This window comes from Emydura macquarii, unplaced genomic scaffold (genome assembly GCF_026122565.2).
Source record: "Emydura macquarii macquarii isolate MOO-44397 ecotype Brisbane River unplaced genomic scaffold, CSIRO-AGI_Emac_v2 contig_2432, whole genome shotgun sequence".
In the NCBI taxonomy this organism is placed as follows: domain Eukaryota; kingdom Metazoa; phylum Chordata; order Testudines; family Chelidae; genus Emydura; species Emydura macquarii.
In genome coordinates this window covers 2,249,593-2,269,494 of record NW_027132569.1, presented here as the reverse complement: position 1 = coordinate 2,269,494, position 19,902 = coordinate 2,249,593, and the positions used below count along the sequence as shown (strand labels likewise).

At 37.3% G+C, this 19,902-nt stretch overlaps 1 protein-coding gene across 2 annotated transcripts in view; it reads left to right on the top strand.

Annotated features, from left to right (window-relative positions):
- The window catches only part of TBX20 (T-box transcription factor 20), a 195,526-nt gene extending 178,387 nt beyond the window's left edge, over positions 1 to 17,139 (top strand). For both annotated transcript variants that reach the window (XM_067562505.1, XM_067562503.1), the window contains 4 exons: positions 7,156 to 7,330; positions 10,525 to 10,624; positions 13,382 to 13,507; positions 15,008 to 17,139. In XM_067562505.1, the coding sequence (XP_067418606.1) occupies positions 7,156 to 7,330; positions 10,525 to 10,624; positions 13,382 to 13,507; positions 15,008 to 15,164 (558 nt within the window). In that variant the 3' untranslated portion in view covers positions 15,165 to 17,139. The remainder of the gene's footprint in view (positions 1 to 7,155; positions 7,331 to 10,524; positions 10,625 to 13,381; positions 13,508 to 15,007) is intronic.
- Positions 17,140 to 19,902: the final 2,763 nt, after the last annotated feature.

The window sequence follows — 19,902 nt, the reverse complement described above, 5'->3', positions numbered from 1 at the left end:
ATGCTCCATCCCCACACAACTCCTTTGTATGACCAGACTGCACATGCACCATTTCCACAGAACAACTAGACTTGCCCGAGCTTCTAAGAGCTTGTGTGTGTGACAGGACTGCCTGGAGTGGAATCCAAGTTTCCTGAATCGCACCATTCCACTACTCTAAGCAAATATATGTGAAATCTACTGGCGAAGTGTCTCTCCTCCTGCTCTAGTGCTGGTTCACATAGTGGATTACAACCTAACTGTTTTTAATCAGTTTCTCTCTTTAAGTATCAGAGGTCTGTGTGGTGGATTTACGTATTCCTACCCTCCTGATGATGTGGGTACCACATTTGGAATATTTTTTCCAGTTTGTTTTTTTAGGAAGCCTTGGAAATTAAACACTAAAAACTGTTAAAAGAACATTATTCAGGTTGTAAAGTCAATCAGGAAATGCCAGTATTAAGGTTGCCTTCAATTCTAATTCAGCCCCCTTGTGCACATGCATTATGATGGTCTTTTCTTCGTGGAGTGATTGCACATGTCCATTCCACTTCAGGTGTGTGCATGCCCAATGAAGTTGTCAGAGATTTTTGCCTCAGCAGTACCCACCAGGGCAGCACAGGTGCCCTCTGCTTCCTCGTGTTGCTGTGCAATAATATGAAGGGCAGAGCCATCCCCAACCCTGTCAGTTCCTTCTTATTGCCTCTGATGGTTGTTGGAGAGTGTGGTCTTATTATAGCATGTCTTTTCCTCGTTTTTTATTTTGTATCTAGTTGGTACTCATTTTAGTAGATTATAGTGTTAGGTAGTTATAGAAGTAAATTATTTTAAAGTGTTTTTAAACACTTTGGTCCCCATTCCTGGGTACTGCTGTCTGTGCTGGGACATGCCTTGGTCACTGGGTTTTAAACCCTGTCATTCCTGCAAAAACCGATGCCAGTGAGTGACCCACACTCCAGTTGCCTGAAGTATCTTGTGGGGACTCAGGTCCATGGTTGGTTTCTAACTTGCAGGGATTTTGAGCCAAGAAACATAGAGGCAAGCTTAAGTTTCTGTTGATGGAGGCAGCCCTACACCCATCTTCAGAGCTCTCTCTCTTTCAAAGCGGTTACCGAACACATCTGTTACAAGTGCTTCTCATGGTCTTGCTGATCCTTGGAGCTGTGCTCTTTCCCTGGTACTGAAAAAGAAGCACCGGAAGATAGCATTTAGTCTCACCAGGCCCAGAGCTAGCACCAGAGTCAGTGGTCCCATCTGAGCAGATGACTGCTTTGGAAAGTGGAGTGTCTCAGCAGTCTAGACATGATGCCAGGTTTGAACACATGACCCTTCAGTCTGGAGGTGGGATCGGAGTCTGTATGAATAAAAACTGAATTGCTTGTTAGTCACCTGAAGTGGAATGGACATGTGCAATCACTTGAAGAAACAACAGTCACTAGTCTGTTCCATAACTGTTGTTGTTTGCGATGTGTTGCATATGCAAAATATATTGGAAGGACAGAATAGGTCATGCTGATAGGGGAGTGGCATTATATGTGAAAGAGTAGAGTCAAATGAAGTAAAAATCTTAAATGAACCAGCCTGTACCATAGAATCTCTATGGATAGTAATTCCATGCTTGAATAATAAGAATATAGCAGTAGGGATACATTACCGACCACCTACCAGGATGGTGATAGTGATTGTGAAATGCTCAGAGAGATTAGAGAGGCTATAAAAATAAAAAACTCAATAATAATGGGGGAATTTCAACTATCCCATATTGACTGGATACTTGTCACCTCAAGACGCGATGCTGAGATAAAGTTTCTTGACACCTTAAATGACTGCTTCTTGGAGCAGCTAGTCCTGGAACCCACAAAAGAAGAGGCAATTCTTGATTTAGTCCTAAGGGGAGCACAGGATCTGGTTCAAGAGGTGAAAATACCTTAACTGCTTGGTAATAGTGACCATAACATAATAAAATTTAACACCTTGGTTGGGGGGATACCGAAGCAGCCCACCACAGTAGCATTTAATTTCAGAAAGGAGAACTACGCAAAAATGAGGAAGTTAGTTCAACAGAAATTAAAAGAAATTAAAAATTTAAATTGCAGGTTGAAAGGAAACCTTTTAAAGACACATAGTAGGGGCTCAATTTAAATGTATATCCCAAATTAAAAAACATAGTAAGGGGACCAACAAAGTGCCACTGTGGCAAAACAACAAAGTAAAAGAAGCGGAGGCAAAAAGGCATCCTTTAAAAAGTGGAAGTTAAATCCTATTGAGGAAAATAGAAAGGAACATAAACTCTGGCAAGTGAAGTGTAAGAACGAACCCTGCAATGCTCCACAGGTGGTGGTAACCATCAAGCAGCTGCCCATCATGATCATTTAGGACTTGTTGTAGAGCAATGAATGAAGCCAGTGTAATGCAACCTCTCAACTTTTAAGTTTTTTGGGGGGGGGGGTTGTTTTTTTTTTAAATCTCGTGATGGAAGTATGTGTGGGAGAAAAGACTAAGGGATTATTCATGTTCATAAGAGTACAGAAAAATTTCTGTAGAGTCTTCTTCCCCCACCTTCCCAAAAAACTTAAAAATGGAGACAGTTCATGCCATGAGATTTTTCGTTTTTTAAAACTCAGTAGGTGCCTAGCATATTACATTCTGCCTCTTTCTTTCCTTGCATACTATTCATACTCTGGATAAAATTATCAGTACCCTCTTAAAAGAGAAGACATGAAGTATTGTAAGAAGAAAGAATTCAGCTACATAAAGGAGTTTACATTAAAAAAATTGGAGTTGGAGAAAAAAAATAAAAAGCTATTAGCCATAGGAATGGGTACATATTATTTTCTTGGAATGTAATATTTACATACACAGCATCCAATCAGTTACGACTTCCTTTTGTTAAATCCGCACTTTCTACAAAGAGTGTTGTTTTTCTTTGACAGATTCACAGGAATAGTTGGCTGGTTTTACTGTTCTATATCTTTAAGAAATTATTAACAGATCTATTTAAATAAATTCTGTTTCCTTCAGCAGTTAGCTAAGCAAAACAGATTTTTTTAAACCAACTTGTTGGTGCATGGCTTCCAATTTTCTATAATTTCCAATTCAGTCCTAAGCCTTGTTCTCATGAAGTAGGCTCATATCTTTCTTATTTAAAGTAGATGTGAATAGAGCATACTGAAGTTGAAAACTTAGGTGTTGCTTGTTTTTAACAGGTAACTAGTACTGTAGTATGGTAGAATTTAATTACCAAGCAAGTATTCCTGAATTTTAAACATGGGTACAGATTTTGTTTCATAATGCTAAAAGTATGTAAGTGTCAATGAACAATATCTATGAATCCAAAGTGTATTTTGTTGTATAGAAAGTTTGTCATCACAGGATGTGAAACTTGGTAATTGATTCTTTTTTCTGTGCTTAACTGAAGTATGTTTTATTGTTTACAGCATCCAAACTAGAAATTGGTAGAGAATTCTAAGGGTGCGCATTTTTAGGGGTAATATCTTTTAAGATAACAAAAACATTAGATGCATAATGTTGCATATACCATATAGCTTTATGTCCTGGCTTTTTCTTTTTAAACAGTAAGGAAGTTGAGATTCTTAAACTAATAAATGAACTGTTTAGTAATGCAATGTATTTTGCTTTAACTATATACATTGGTCATCTGCATTATCCAGGTTTGACCATAAGACCTATGATCCTGATCAGATTGCATGTATTGCTTCTCTGGTTGCTTTCAGATTGACTAATTGAATAATGTAGCTATTTGTATATTAATTTGAGGTCCAAATACTACTTTGTAGAATGTTCTGGATAAGTGAGCGGTTGAAATATTCAAAATTTTATCCACTCCTCCATTTCATTTGAAATCAGTGTTGCAAAAGCATTATGACACAAACCTTCATTTTTATAGTCAGTATGTGCATAAAATGTTAACTTTTGTGGAGTAAGTATAAAACCTTTCATTAATTTAAATGTCTAAGGTACCCACATATTCCACTTACTGTATTTACACATTCAGGATAGGATAGGCTTAGTAGTTAAGCAGGAGTCTCACAGGTAAAGTCTAGTTTCTTCCTAGAGAATGTTTCGATGCATCAAGAGGAGAAAAATCTTTTATTTACAATTAGCACATTACCTAATTTGCACCTGGAAGACGTGGGCCAGATTCTCTGTCCTTGGCCTGGCTTCTTTGCACTGTTCCTGTGGCACAAAGAGGTTGCAAATCTGATACATGTAGGGGATTCCACAGACGGCAGGAAAGACTGCTCTTGGATTCTGCATAGATTAGAGCAGACATGAGGTTGTCCTTTCTTACACAAAGGGCTGAGAAGATCTCTCTCTCTACCTCCAGGACCATGGAAGTGTAAAAGTGGCTTTCAGGCTGCCCCACTGGATCCTGAATAGCTCAGACAGATTCAGAAATCTGGCTCTATATATGTAAAAAGGGCTGAAAGGAATAACTGCTTTTTGTGCTGTGTAGGATTTGAGGGTCATCAGGACTGATTGTCCAGACATGTCTAGAATAAGGTTCTGGAAGGATCTGATAGCTGTGGGATGCTTTTCAAGGATTAAGCAGTTATGAGAGTGAAAAGAATTTACAAAGATTTAGGAACATAAAATAGAACAGCAAGGGACCTGGATCATCGAATCCAGACCCCAAACTGTTAGGGGAGAGATTGACAAAGCCTTAGAGTGTGTTTTACATTGAGATCACTAATGCATGATGGTTATCTTGCTGTGAAATCCTAAGTAGAAACAAGGCAGTTGTCATTTTTGCTGTCAGGTAGCTAGGAAAGGTCAACAGAATAACCCCCTCCATGGTTGACTTCATCTAGGTTACCTCATGGTTAAATTATAGTACCTTGTCACCACTAAGATTTTACAGCAAAATAGCTAATGCGCATGAGTTACCTGCAGTAAAAACACTTTTTTTTGTCAGGGAAGACATAGCCTGAGACTGGGAATCTGTGGAATGGGAATAGTAGAAGCATTCTGCAGCTGGTTATTTTTCTTTCAGGCCACCACATGGATGATTATACCCTTCATTATCTTAGCACAGTTTGCTCAATGCAGCATCTTGGAATGGAACATTGATGGTAAAGCTGATGTTGTTTGTGTGTGTTTGCTCTTTAAATTAGGAGCAATTACTCCATCCTAATTGGAGCTTTAAAAAAGAGGAGAAAATATTCTAATGGACTCGAATATGCAAGGAACATTTTCTTAAAATATTTAAAGATTTCTTTGGCACAGCATATTTATGAATCATGTACCAAAGATAAAGCCACGTGAGAATCATCCTAACCTAGTCACAACCTCATATAAAAGAAGATGTTTTGTTGCATTTCCTGCATGGTCATTTACTTTGGATTGTTCAAATATACAAAGTACTTCTAATTTTCTGAAGTTTTTATAGATCCATTATGGGAGTGTGTTTTTTCTTCACTTGAAAAGCAGCAAACTGACTAAGGCATTTAAATGTTTTACCACATTCTCACTTAAACTGAGATTGCCATGTAGCTGTTAGTATATCTGCCAAAGAGATGCTAATTGCTAAAACAGACCAGCAGTCAAATTAATTATTTAGCATCATGTTCTATGTATATAAAATGAGATTTTAATTTTTAGAGAATAGTAGGATTATAAATGTCCATAAAATGATTTTGTGGTATTCTGGCATCTACACGTTGGGCTACTTTCTTTTGTTCTCTATAGTTTTGTTCTCATAGTCCTCTCAGAGCAGCTACTCCTCTAAGAAAGTGACATAAGTTATGACCATCTAAATATTATAAAGTTTTTTCACCCTTCCAAATAGAAAATGTTATTATTAAAAATATCATTCCAGGCCCATATAAGAAGCTTCTTATGCTATCATGCAGCAGATTGCAGGTTGTTCCCTTTTGGTTATATAAGCTAGTGGTCTGGCTAGTGCCCAGATTTGTAGAGAAGCACATGGGTGGATAGAAGAAGCAAGAAGCTGTCACTCCCCTCCTACTCCTGTACTGCACCCACACTGGGGCCAGGTACACTATGTGCAACGAATGCTCCAGACTAGTGCTGCTGCTTATGCTAGATCCCTCAGCAGAGATAGAGCTGGGCTCTTTTGGGAGAAACAGTGGAGTGTCTGGTGTACCCTGTAGAAGGATGGTGCTTTGTTCCCCCTCTGCTACCAGAGGAGTAGTGTTATATAAAACATAAAATACTGTTATCTCATATGGTATATGCTTAATTGATATGTCTAGCTTACTGGGAAGTCTTGATGGGAAATTAACTTTGCCTAATAACAGTAATTGGTAATGCATTAATAGTACAGTAACTATATAAATTCTGATTAATGAGAATGCGTTTAGCTAGTGCCAAGTAATTAAGCAGTGTGTTACCTGGTGTCGTAAGCACAAAATGTAAACCCTTGCTTTTTTAATTCATAAGTTGATAAAAATTAAGGGATATGTTTTGTGAGTACTTGGGGGTTTAGGTTAAGTGTGGCTGGGTTACGGTGTCCTTGATCAAGCCAAACAATAGAGCAGTAAAAACAGAATTCCTATTTCCCTTCACACTACTCATTTTACTGAGCCATGCATTTCAAAGTCTGCTTCATAACCTTTGCTTTGTCATTAAAACAAAGGCTACCTCTTTCAGTGTAGGAAAGGGAAAAAGTAGATGTGATGTAACAGTAAGGTTTTACCATTAACTTTTGCCTTTCTGGTTTGCTTCTAGGTTCTTAAAAAAAGTTGATTTATCCTGTATATTTTTATGAAATACATCGAACGCGACCAGAAATAAACTGAATTGTTCATTTGACAAGAATATATCATACTACATATGTTAGACTTAGAAGTTGACATTGCTGAATGAACCTTAACTGCTGCATTTTTTTTACTTTAACTGCAAATTTAAGGTTGCATTAATGCATGTTTTCTTATTTTATAGTATAAGAAAAGTAGGGGCAACATATTACAATGGAGTCAACTTAAGTGAATACTTGTTAAGGCCTTGATCCTATTCTTACTGAAATTAATGGCAGAACTTCCATTGATGTCAGTGAGAGCAGGACTGGGCCCTAGAAGAAAATCTTTTGATTGTAGTGTGTGACAGGTTTCTACCGGAGAAATTAAAATCATAAGACATGAATATTGTATAATACTGTAGGTCTGTGGGAATTAACTGGTTTTTATATTTCAGTTGTTTGGATGGCTCTTTGGCAAAATCCAGGCCAAAACATTGGTCTTTGCTATTTTAGCAATAATGGCAATAGAAGGATCAGCAAACCTTCAGACTCAGTGGAACATAATGGGAGAATTTAGCAATTTGCCACAGGAAGAACTTTTAGAATGGATAAAATCAAATACCAGACAAGGTAAACTGCTTGGTTTTGTTTGTGACAATGTCTTTATTTACTTAAAGCTGTATCTGAAGGAATTTTTAGCAATAATCAGTCAAAGTACAGTCAATCAGGAGCAGTTAAAAATTAAGTCTTATTAGATTCTGGAATTGAATCAATTTAAGCCAATTAAAATGCTCAACTACATTTTTCAAAATACTGTTGTGCTATAACATATATGGTTTTTGACACAGGTTAAATTGAACATATTTTTTTTAAACTAACATTTGGAATGCTGGGATAGGTTCCTCATATTTCACTTAGATTTAAGTGAGAATCCTCTGTCCTTCAAGTGGTTGCAGATATGAATTCTACTCGTGTGCATGGACCCAGCGCACGAAAGCCAGAGAATTTTTCTTAGCACTACATATAAGTGCTGTTCTTGTGTCCTCTGGCTCCTTGGCTCCTTCCCCTGCTATTTAAGGGAGGCGCCACCTGGACCCCCATCAGTTCCTTCTCACCAGGCATGGCTAGAGTTGGAGCATTCAGTGTGATAGTTTACCTCACACTTCTTTATCTCAATCTTTCTGGGATTTTATTGTTGATATCCAGCTCTAAGCGGTTGGCACCTCACTACATGGATACCGGATGGTTAGATAAGGAGGAGCACTGTTCCGCAGCTGTTCAACAAGTTCAACTTACTAGTAGAAAGTCCTCTACTAGGACTATATATGTATTTCGACTTAGTCTCTGGCCCCAGGGAGTTCAACTGAGGCAAGCCTGCATTCAGGACATTTTGGAGTACCTATTATACCTTCAGTCCTCTGGCCTGTTTATCAGCTTATTGAGTATCCTCTTAGCAACAATTTCGGAATTTCATCCTCTGGTCCAAGGGAAATCAGTTTTTTCAAACTTCATGGTAGTCAGATTCGTGAAAGGGGTCACTTATCTCTTTCTGTCTGTAAAGGATGTGATTCCTCAATGGGATCTTAATGCTGTGTTGGCTGCCCTCATGGGTTTTCCATTTGAGCCCCAGGCAACTTGTTCTTTGTCTCTTCCCTGGCAAAAGATAGCGTTTCTTGTGTCCATGACTTCTGCAAGAAGAGTTATCAAGCTACAGATCCTAATGACAGACCCTGTATATACCCTGTTTTTTAAGGACAAGGTTGCCTTGAGACCTCATTCTAAGTTTTTGTTTAAGGTAGTATCACAATTTCATCTGAACCAGATGATTTACTTACCTGTATTTTTTCCCAAACCTCAGCATTTTCATTCCTTGGATGTTAGATGATGCTTCGCATTTTTCTTGGAAAGAACTAAGCCGTTTCATTCATTACTTCATCTTTTTGTTTCCTATGCGGGTTGCATGAAGGATCAAGCAGTCTCTTCACAGACTGTTTCCAGGCAGATATCTATTACAGTGGCTTATGGGATAGTTTGGACTTTGCCTCCACAGACTTTGATGTCACCTGGGACCTCAGTGAATGGGCTCAATCACATGTTTCAGTGATGTTTCAATACTGGACATTTGCAGGGCTGCTATTTGGTCTTCCATACATAATTTTACAAAGTGTGATGCTATTATGCAAATTTTGGAAAGGGAGTCTTGCAGTTGCTCTTAGACTTTGAGCCCTATGTCCTGATACTGCTTGAGAGTCATCTCAATAGAATACATGTCTGCAGCCACAAGAAGAAGAAAGGATGGTTATTTATATTTACTGTTACTGTTGTTCTTTGAGACGTGGGTGCAGATGTATATTCCATGACACATCCGCCGTTCCCTCTGAATAGGATTCTCAATTCTTGAAGTTTGGTGTGAGTGAATTGAGTGGGAAGTTGTGGCAGCGCTGCCCTTAAATAGCCTGGGGAAGGACTAACAAGCCAGCGGATGTGAGCACCACCCCTACAGGTACTGCGAGGCAAAGTCCTCTGGCTTTGGTGTACTGAGTGCATGTCTGTACCCAAATCTCAAAGAACAACAGTTACCGTACAGGTTAGTAATCATCTTGTATACCACCTTTCTTGAAGACAATCACATTTTTGGCTAAAATATCAGTGTAATTCTGTTCAGAAAAAAAGAATCCCTAAAGGAACATTCAATATTTGTCTTAAAAGTTTCTCCAGAAATATGATGAGCATATTTTTTTAAAATGCTTGTGTTCTTAAGTACAACAGTGTTCACGTATTTTGGTGTCATTCGTGCAGTTGGATTCATGTTTGTGGACCCTTGCACATATACAATGCTGAGCTGACTGAAGCATCATGATCTAGTGGAAAAAGTACAGAGCTAGGACTGAGGATACCTTCGTTCCAGTCCTAGCTCTGTCAGTGACCTGCTGCATGATCTTGTACAAGCACTTGCTTCTGTTTCCCCTTTCTGTTTAGATTTATAAGCTCTTCTAGACAGAGGCTGTTTTTTACTGTGATTTTGTACAGAGCCTAATACTGGAGGGCTCCAAACTTGTTCGGGGCCTCTATGCACTGCTTTAGTACCACTAGTAGACGTAAATAGACTCGACATAGATGTAGGGTTCCACCCACGTGGAGCCATATGCAGGATTGGGGCCTTGCTCTTCATTTCATCAATAGAGCATGCTCTATTCATTCTTGGGCACGTTCCTGTTTGTTTCTGTCCTGTTGGTCAAGTGTAGAAAGATAAATCAGAAAATGAACTGCTTCTCCATAAACAAAATGGATATTTTGTAAACATGAAAGCACTCTGCATATATCAAAGTGGGACATAGTTGGCTGTATATGCATCAGAAATCAAGTAAAAATGACACTAACATGAATATGTCAATGTACAGCTTCACGACCAAAATACCTGATCAAATTATATTAAGTCCACAGATTTAATAATTTAATTCCTTAAGACATACAGTACTCAGGCCTTTCCAAAATGAGTGATTTTTGCATGCCTCCTTTTGGGTGCTCAACCTAAGATGCTTTTAAAAGCATGATTCCCCCCCTCTCCCCTCCTCCCGAAGGTGTTTATCGTCCCAAATAAATAGTTAATTTTGAAAATCCTTGGCCTTTGTCTTTTGAGCATCTCTTCACAGGTTGTTTGAACCATGCTTTCAGAGCAATTACATTTTAGGATTTATTTTTTAAAGTGCAACATTCTTTCCTTTGTTACCTTTATTTTATTGTATGCTGGTTTGAAAGTGAAGATCTCTTCTCCCCTTTTTTATTATCCCTCCTTTAATTAAGTCTTTCATTATATATTTCAGATGCTGTTTTTGCAGGGACAATGTCTACAATGGCAAATGTCAAGTTGTCTGCCCTTCGACCTATCGTAAATCATCCCCATTATGAAGATGCAGGGCTGAGGTAAATTACAAAGTTCCATTTTATGCCTCTAACATTAATTATTTTAGTCCTGTGATGTACAATAGGAATAATCATCATGTAGTCTAGTAGAATTTTTTAAAAATCCATGCAGTTCTAGGTCATATTTTTATTAGACTAATCAACATTGTTTTAAAGTATCATCAACAAGTTGGAGGACAATAGACCATTGTGGGGTAGAAGTAGTAGTAGTATCAACAGGGTAATGGTTCAGACTTAAGGCTGATCTGTGCTAAAAAGTTAGGTTGACCTACCTACATCACTCAAAGGTGTGAAAAATCCACACCCCTGCATGGCGTAGTTAAACCGACCTAATTCCCAGTATACACAGCCCTAGGGCAACAGAAGAATTCTTTCATCAATTGAGTTGCCACCTCTCGGGGAGGAGGATTACCTACACGGATGGGAGAACCCCTTATGTTGGCATAGATAGTGTCTGCACCGAAGTGCTACAGTGGCGCAGCTGCAGTTGTGCCACTGTAGCATTTTAAGAGTAGATATAGCTTTAGTTTAAAAAAAAAAAAAAAAAAAAAAAAAAGTGTAATTATGAAGGCTGAATCAACACCCTGCTACTAAATCTACCTCTTGTTGCTCTGTTTTTCCCATGGCCTGATTACAGACAGATTTTCAAGATACTTAGATATTACCATAAGAAGGATTGTGTTTTCTTGAAATATTAAATCATATTATTGAAATATTGATTAGTAAGTTAGGAAGTTCTTTTATTAAGACTGATTGAAATTCAAATTTGGCACAGACTTTTTTGGCCAATTTATTTCATATAGCATTTGAAGCCTTATTTGATTTCCTTATAATTTTGAGAACCCTGAGCTTTTTGTTTAAATTGGCTTCTGAAATTCATTTATTTCAAAAGTTTAACATCTTGCATCTTATGCCCATGTATCATGGCAACAGTCTTCAGCAATTCTAGTTTGTGAAAGAAGGTAGGGGAAGGGGGATCATGCAGATAATACCACACGTTTATAGTATGTTAAATTCACATATGCCCCAGCCTTACACTATGTCAGGTGGAAAAGAAGAGGCTGGGGCAAATGCTTTGTAGTTGCTCTTCTAGAAGTGGTATGGAGTCTGTTCTGGATCCTGCACCTTTCTGTCAAAGAGGCAAATTAATTTAAATAGGAATTTGGGCAACCACAGCAAGATGGAGTTAGTTTGTGTTACAGGGCATAATAATAGCTACTTTGGGTTATTTATAGTATGACAGAAAAGCTTATTCAAGCTATCTGAATCAATATAAGACCCAACTACAGTCAAGTCGTTCTGTCTCCAGAAAATCCCCTTCAATTGTACGTGCTGTCAGAGCCTTAATATTTTGGACCATGCCTGCAAAACAGCTTTTTGCCTTACTTTCCAGTCCTCATATGATTTTAGGATGGGGCTGATACTAGGATTTTGTAGAGCTTATTCCAAATGATTTACTGCATCACTCCTATGTCTTTAGACTTTCACCAACCTTCTCTTCTACAGGACAAGTAGATTCTTTTAAGGTTATAGGATTACATTCATTACACCAGTGCATTAATAGTGGATCATAAGGCCAAGCTTTGTTTTTTGGTGATTCTGCCCACTCTCTTTAGTCTTCAGACTAAAATCATGTTCTTTTCAGTCTATTGGGAAACAGAAAGAAACAAATTCTGTTTCTTCTGTTTTGAAGTGTCTTATTACGAATCCTAGGAAGCTCAAACAGGGGTCCACCCAGGAAACTCATCTTGTTTCTCATTAAACTGGAATTAAATGCATCCACTTCAGGCAAAATGTGTGGAATTAATCTGAATGACGTTAGAACTAAATGCCTGGAGCTGAATCATCTAAAATATTAGTGTCCTCTACTACAGGCCACTTCAAAAGAAAGATGTGGCATCTCTCTCACAAGTGATACCCAGTTGGTATGAAATAAAAAGCTGTAATATTTGCTGGTGCCATGTCTATAAAGAAGACACCTATATATATTTTTAAGAATGGACTCGATTTATTTATTTGAAAGGAATTACAGGATTAAATTGACCTTTACTGAACTTTCTGTGTCATGAGCCTTAAATTATTTTGGGCCTTGTTGATTTGACATCTTTACCTGTTGGATCCCCAGGAGTCATAACCTGTGGAATATTCATTATCATCTGCTACTACACAATGGCAGGGTTGGGTACACTGTTCTCAACATCATTCTAGTAACTGTCATAAATAAGCAAGAGAGAGAACTAAATTTAGATTTCATTAATTTTATTTCAGACCCACTGCCCTGTGACATGATACTTTCCTGCCTATGCAGTCAAAAATTGCACTGGCCTTTTTTTTTTTTTTGCTGCCACATTGCATTTCGCTCCAATGCCTATGTGCTTTCCCTGATCAACCTTTAATTTCTTTTGGCATTTATGTTTGAAGCATGTCCTAAAATTCATTATATCTAGTTTTGGTCAGTTCTATTGGTGAATAGTTCACACACAGCCTTGTTTTTTTGGCATTATTTTAAAATAATAGGAGAGCAAATAAATTAAGAAATGCTAAACCAAAGTACCCTAACATAATTTTATTACATTGTTTTCATCCAAGGCAGTCTGCCTTTTTATACAATGCCCCTCATTATGTTATCTGGCTATTTTATCCATCCTAAATAACTTGGTTCTCCACATCCTTCTCTACCTCTCTCCCCCTCTCCCCGCCCGTCTCCCTGCTGTGTCCTATTTGCTAAAAACTTGTATGGATTTTTTCTTTTCAAAGGGCCAGAACTAAAATAGTGTATTCTATGTATAGTCGAAAACCAGCAAAGGAAGTGAAAAAGGAATTGATAAAACTAGGAGTGAATTATTATATCTTTGAAGAGTCATGGTGCATAAGAAGAACTAAGTGAGTATTAATATTCAGCATCAACATTCTGTCCAACGTATAGCTGAAGATATACTGGATCTTGTCTTTGGATTGTGTAGATTGATAGTAAATTATGGTAATCATGTCATTAGAATTTGCAAATTTATTTCACATGTAGCACATGTTCTTAAACGGTTTGAATTAATTAATACAGAGCCAGGCTCTCTAGTCACACAAACAGATTTGAGATATGTGAATAGAAAAACAGACTTTACAACTCTGAGAACTTTCACAGTTATGAGCCTTTTTATATCAGTGGTATGTTGTTTAAGCACACCCCACAGGTACATGAACATTAGATATTAGCTAATTTGAGTTGGATATGCAGTTTGAACTTACATTTATCCTTAAACATTATTAAATACCAGAAACAAATTTGAGCCCAGATCCTTCAAATACATGAATAACTCTATACACAGTAGTTCTATTGACTTATTATATGTGTGAAGTTACACTTGTATGTGAACATTTTAGGATTATAACCTTAAACATAATTATAGAACACAATGAATGTTAATGCAAAATGAGCAGATCACTCTGCTATGAAGGCTGTTGCAGATGTTTATGTATAATGAGAGTCATATGTGATTTTAAAAATGTGTAAAATAGTATGTTAATAAAAGTTAAAACATTTTTTTTTAAACACTGAAGTGCTGGTCAAATTTTCAGCAAAAAGCTCTGTGTGAAGGTCAAAATTTAAATTAACTTTATTTTTAGAAAGCATAAATATCTTAGTTTTAAAAATTGTAGTCTTTGTAGCCTTTTCAAACTCCAATAATGTGGACATCTTTGATTTTTCTGCATTTATAACAACAGTGAATCAAAAGCATTTGTTCATTGTTCATCTTAGCCTTTAACGTTGCCAGAGCTGGAAATAGTTTCCAATTGGTGGTGATATGATTTAAAGGTGACATAACAAATTCATTTTGGTCTTGTGCTTTATTTATTCATTTAATTTTTTTCCTGCTTTTTTCTGCTTTTTGCTGTGCCATCTTTTTTTATACCTTAAAAATATCAGGAATGTCAACTCTGCTCTCCTCTAGTTTTACAGTAGAAGTTGTTGAGGGTCTCGAGGGATGTAAATTAGGTCTCATAACCAAACTGGAGGGACAAAGATTTTGAATCTTTTCTGTAAAATGCTAATTAGTCATTGAAATTAAACAGATGTTACAAATGTGAAACAAAACTTTTTTAACTAAATACTTCTTCTTTGATCTTGTAATATAATTTCACTAATTTTCCAATCTGACCTGTATTTCCAATGTAAAGACAAGTGGAAAAAAAAAACCTTTAAAGAAGACCTAAGTTCTTTCTACAATACATCATAAAGAAGCAAGAGTTCATATGCTTTTTTTTTCTTTTATAGGTCAGTCACTTGTAATCTTTAGTTTATAAAACAAACTTGCTATATGTTTCCTTGATTTACATTTCCTTACTTCTACCGCTTTATTTTTGTTTACATACTCATATATTTTCTAGGCCCGGTTGCAGTATGCCTGAAATTTGGGATGTGGAAGAACCTGCCAATGCTGGCAAAATTCCTTTATGTAACCTTATGAGTAAGGACCCCAGGCCGTATTTCAACACAGTATTCCAGAACAGTGTTTACAGAGTTTTGAAGGTTACAAGGGAATAACACTTCAGTGCAAAGAACTGTCAATCTTTTTCAACTCTCTAACTGGTAACTGTATAAACATTCTAAATCAGAAATACCTTTTATACTAAACTTAAAATGAAGAAATGTGTATTCTTTATTTTTTGTCATTTTAAAGGAATTCTGATTATAGAAGTATCTTAACCTGACAGTTTGGATTTCTATTTCAGGGTCAGTCCCTTGAGGTTTGCTATGCAAATGATTATATGTTTGACCACTCTTTTTAATAATACTGATCCAAACAAAAGTTAAGTGGCTGTAGAAAGTAACTACAGCTCTCAAAACCAATTAAATTGTGAAACAATGCTGTCAGTCTTTCTTAGCAAAGCAAGATTATTTAAACCATTGGCACTAGCGATTAGGAAGTAATGGATGGTGCTGCAGCATCAAGCAACAGACTTCTCAAATCACTATTACAGTATGATGGTCACTCCCAGTATTCCTCTTTGGATAATGTGATATTGATCACACATTTCTGAAGAAATCACACTAGAAATTTCATTAGTCATAGCTGTGTGAAGTTTGTTTTGTTTTGTTTTTGTTTTTGCTTTTGCTTTTGTATTTTTAAGAGAAACTGAAGAATGGTTGTTGATAGTTTTGAATCACTTTAAAAACATATTGTGCCTTTAAGTTTGTCTTTTAAATGGAAATGGTTGTTAAATAATCTTGAAACTGTACATTTTAGATGATGTGCACGTTGCATATGCTTGGAACCTTAACTTCAGTGTTAAAAAATTATTAGACCAATAAGAAGAATATTTGCAACTGATCAGTAGCTTAGTCTCTGATTGTCCAAGGATTTTAAACATTCCAGTACATTCAAAACAACCAGACATGCACATGTGAAGTTTTATAAGGGAGAATATTTTATTCAGGCAAAATCTGTCTTTTATTTTTGTTGTTGTTGTATAGCTTTAGTAAGGTAATAGAATAAACTCTGCACAGCCTTAACTGTGCAAGAGCTACATCTTAACTCAGTAAGAAATGCTGCATCTAGTTCACATCACATTTTCTTTCCGTATCTATTAGAGCCTGTTTAAGGATTCTGTTGTACATTGTACATCTAGTTTTATTGAACTAATACTGTTTTTTTAAATTGTTTTTAAAATTTTCCAAATAATACTGAAGAAAAACCTTTTAACAAAATTAACCTGATTGTACTATGATTATGGTCAAAAGATTGTGTAAATTTAAATACTAAAACAAACGTTAAATGTACTCTCCTTGAGTTGTCTTACTATGTTGAGTGCAATTATCCTTCCTGTTCTGGAGCTTTTTCTTATTTCTATCACCTTAATGTGGCCCTGTCATTATGGATGGTACAGGACTTAATTTCACCAAGAAATTCTTCCCAATATATTAGAGCAAGGACACCATACAGACTATTAACAAACAAGATGTTTTAAATTCTATATGTTACAGCCACTGGAAAGTATCACAACTAATCTAGATTTGTAACTTTTGAGACTGTATAAATGTTAACTGTTCAATCCGCAGCCTAATGACATGACATTGGTCTAGGTGGCTGTACTGGATATTCAGCCTTGTCTGCAGCTAGCAGTAATAGATGCTGTAGAAGTAAACCTCTTTTACAGCTGACAGTAGATAAAATGTTGATCGAAAACAGTGGAATAAAAACTGGCCAGTATTTTATGTATTTAATTTTTTTAAACATTTGCTTTATTGGGAGGGTGAAGGTAAAGGGTTGAAAATAAATATGAACTTCTTAACTTTTACAAAAACACATTTTGGATAAAGTTTCTATAAGAAAACTGTATCACTAAAAAGGGCTTGTAAAATATGTTAGAGTTTCAAGAAAACAGTAAAAAAGATATCTTTATATAGAAACATTGTGACTAAACAGTATTAGAGCACAAAAAGGTACTGTATTTTTATGGGGTTTATGCTAACTGTTGACATGTACTTACATGTAGTTAAATTAAAAAAATTAATTGAATTTGTGTTTTTGTATTTTTACTCACTATAAACATCACATTTTACAAAATGTATTATGATTATCATGTCAGGTAGGACTGCATAGATTAATACTATTTGCCAAACAATATGGAACAGATCAAGAGTCTCTACTGCTTTAAAAAAAATTCTGCTAACCTCCATTTGCTTTTCCTTACAAATGTCACTTAATAAACAAAACATAATCATGAGCCCAACCCCAAAATGTTGATTTGTTTGAGTGGAAATTCATTCCTAAATTTCAAGCTTTAGTTAGTCAATTTGCTGAGATTTGTGCTTAACAAGAATCATTGTAAAAATCTTCAAAGAGGATGCTATAGAGTGTCAGTGAGTATATCTCCAAGCATAATTTTGACACTGATTGAGGCACATCTTTGGGTATGTCTATATTGATGAAGGCACTGTTGGCACTGCCGGATTGATTCTGCAGGATTGATTGAGCAGCAGTGGAGATGCACTCAATCGATCTGGAAGTCTGCCATTAATCCACCCCCACAAAAAGAGTAATGCTGCATCAACGGAAGGGCATTTCCCATCGGCGCAGCATAATGGGGACACCATGGTAGGTAGAAGTTAGGAAGCTTTTATGCTCCATGCAGGTTCCCCTCAGCCGCCCGGGAACCTCTCTGCATGGAGCATATAAAGCTCAGTACGCCAGACACACAGGCAGCGTGAGACTGCCTCCAGCATTCTAACTTCTCCAGTCTCAGTTTCAATTTCACTTCACTCTCTGCCTGTTGCTGCCTTACCTGACTGGGCTCGGGCAGTGCTACAGTCTGAATCTGCTCTCAGCCTGCCCTGCTTGCCAGACTGGTTCCTCCTCTCCTCCGTGTTTAATGACCAAAATAGCAGAGTTTAATTTTGTTTCTTGGTTGAAAAACTCTTGTTGATTCAGCTCTGTTCTCCCCCTGGGGGGGAGGAGATGGAACATTATATAGAGTAATTATGAAAGAATAAAACCTCACTTCAGAATAACTCTGAAAATACATCTGCCAGTTTCAAAGATTTCATCTTCCATCGGAGCAAATGGGCATGTATTTCAAAACCAGCACTGTGTGTTTTAATTATAGATAAGATTCAAGGAATGTGCAAAACAGACAGACCAGCTGTTTGAGTGGGTTCATAATTTAACAGCTAAGCAGCTTTGTTACCATCTATTAAAATATGTATCTCTGCCAAGAGCTCTTTTCCTGAGTAACAAATAGAAAAATATGCTGCAGAAATTGTGGCTGATTTTATATATGATTAAAAAGAGAGAGTGGCTAAAGCCTGGAGACTTGCTTACCTGCCTCCTGGCTGTTGACGTCATAAGACATCTGCTCCTAGGGCCTAACCAAGGCTATTGAAGTCTATGATTGTCATGGGTTTTAGATTAGCTCTGTAGTGCTGCTGCTGTAGCTCCTGAGTTTCTTAATCTCACTGGCCATGACAGAAAATCAAACCAGCCATTGTACTGCAATGGCTAGTCTGACCACCTCGAGTCTAATAACTTTTGCTGTTATGAGACATAGAGGTGGTTAGATTAATGGTTAACATTTCAGCCACTATGGAACTGTTGGTCTAAAGTTTCAGTAAAACCTTTTCCTGCAAGCTACTGTTCAAGATAATCAAAACAAGATTTTGTCCTTTGGAGTCCAATTTGTATGTCACTGCTCCACTGAGGTACAAAGGAGATAAGATTGGGGGGAAAAATTAAAAAATAAAGAGGGGGAATTCAGCTTTTGTCATTATAAAAAAGAAACTGGAATATCAAAACAACACTTGTTGTATGTACTCCGCCGAGACGGAGGGTTCGTGGTTTGAGATCTCAGTGGCGAGAAAAGAGCAGTCGGGCGAGCCAGTGCCCACAAGATTTGTTTATTTAAGCTGTTAGCAACACAATTCAAACGCTTACCAAAATGAGGGAGGGAAGCCCCATTCTTCCTTAAGCATGCCGCTCCGGGAGCAGATCTGCCACGTGGCACCCTCGCAGCCCGTGGGTCCATGGAGAGCTTCATCGCAGTGTGCCATCCCTTACCCTGATATAACCCTTTCCCTCATCCTGACTATTGGTTATGTCTTAATTCATTAAGGGATTGGTTGCTGGCACCTGTTGTTCTTTTTACTACTGGTGTTTTTTCAGTGTCCAATCCGCTATAAGCTGTGGGCACTTGTTTACTACTTTAGCTGCTTCAAACCAGTTTTGTGGTTAGCATACTTCTGCTTTATCTCAAGCTCATATCTGGGTCATCGGGCCTAGTCTTGTCACTATGCTATATTCACGTCACAGTATCTTCCGCGCCCTACAGTTGCATCTCAAAGATAATTCGCTAACGGATAGCTTGGAGCTGCAGCAACAGGCTGACCATCTGTAGTTGGAGTGTTTTTGTTATCTAATGGGGAACAAGTTATATGAGAGAATTCTATTACCTTGGTCTAGACTTTCAAATCTGGGTTCTTAAAGTTAATCCATATTTGAACACCTGGGTAAGTGGTCTGATTTTTTTCCAAACACCAGAGCCCCCAGCAACTCCCCTTGACGGAACCACTGGCTGCTCAGCATTTGGAAAATCAGGCCACTTATGGTGTAAGAAGTTTTTTCTGGCAACCCACGTAGCAGGTCGTACACTAGTCACTCTCTGCACACAAGGGGCACAAGGTTATAAATACAGGAGCTAAAGACAGTCCTTTGGACTCAGTGGCTGATCAATTCAGGACCAAGAGATGTGGGGGCTGGGTCTTAATCCCTGTACCAATTTGGGTACAG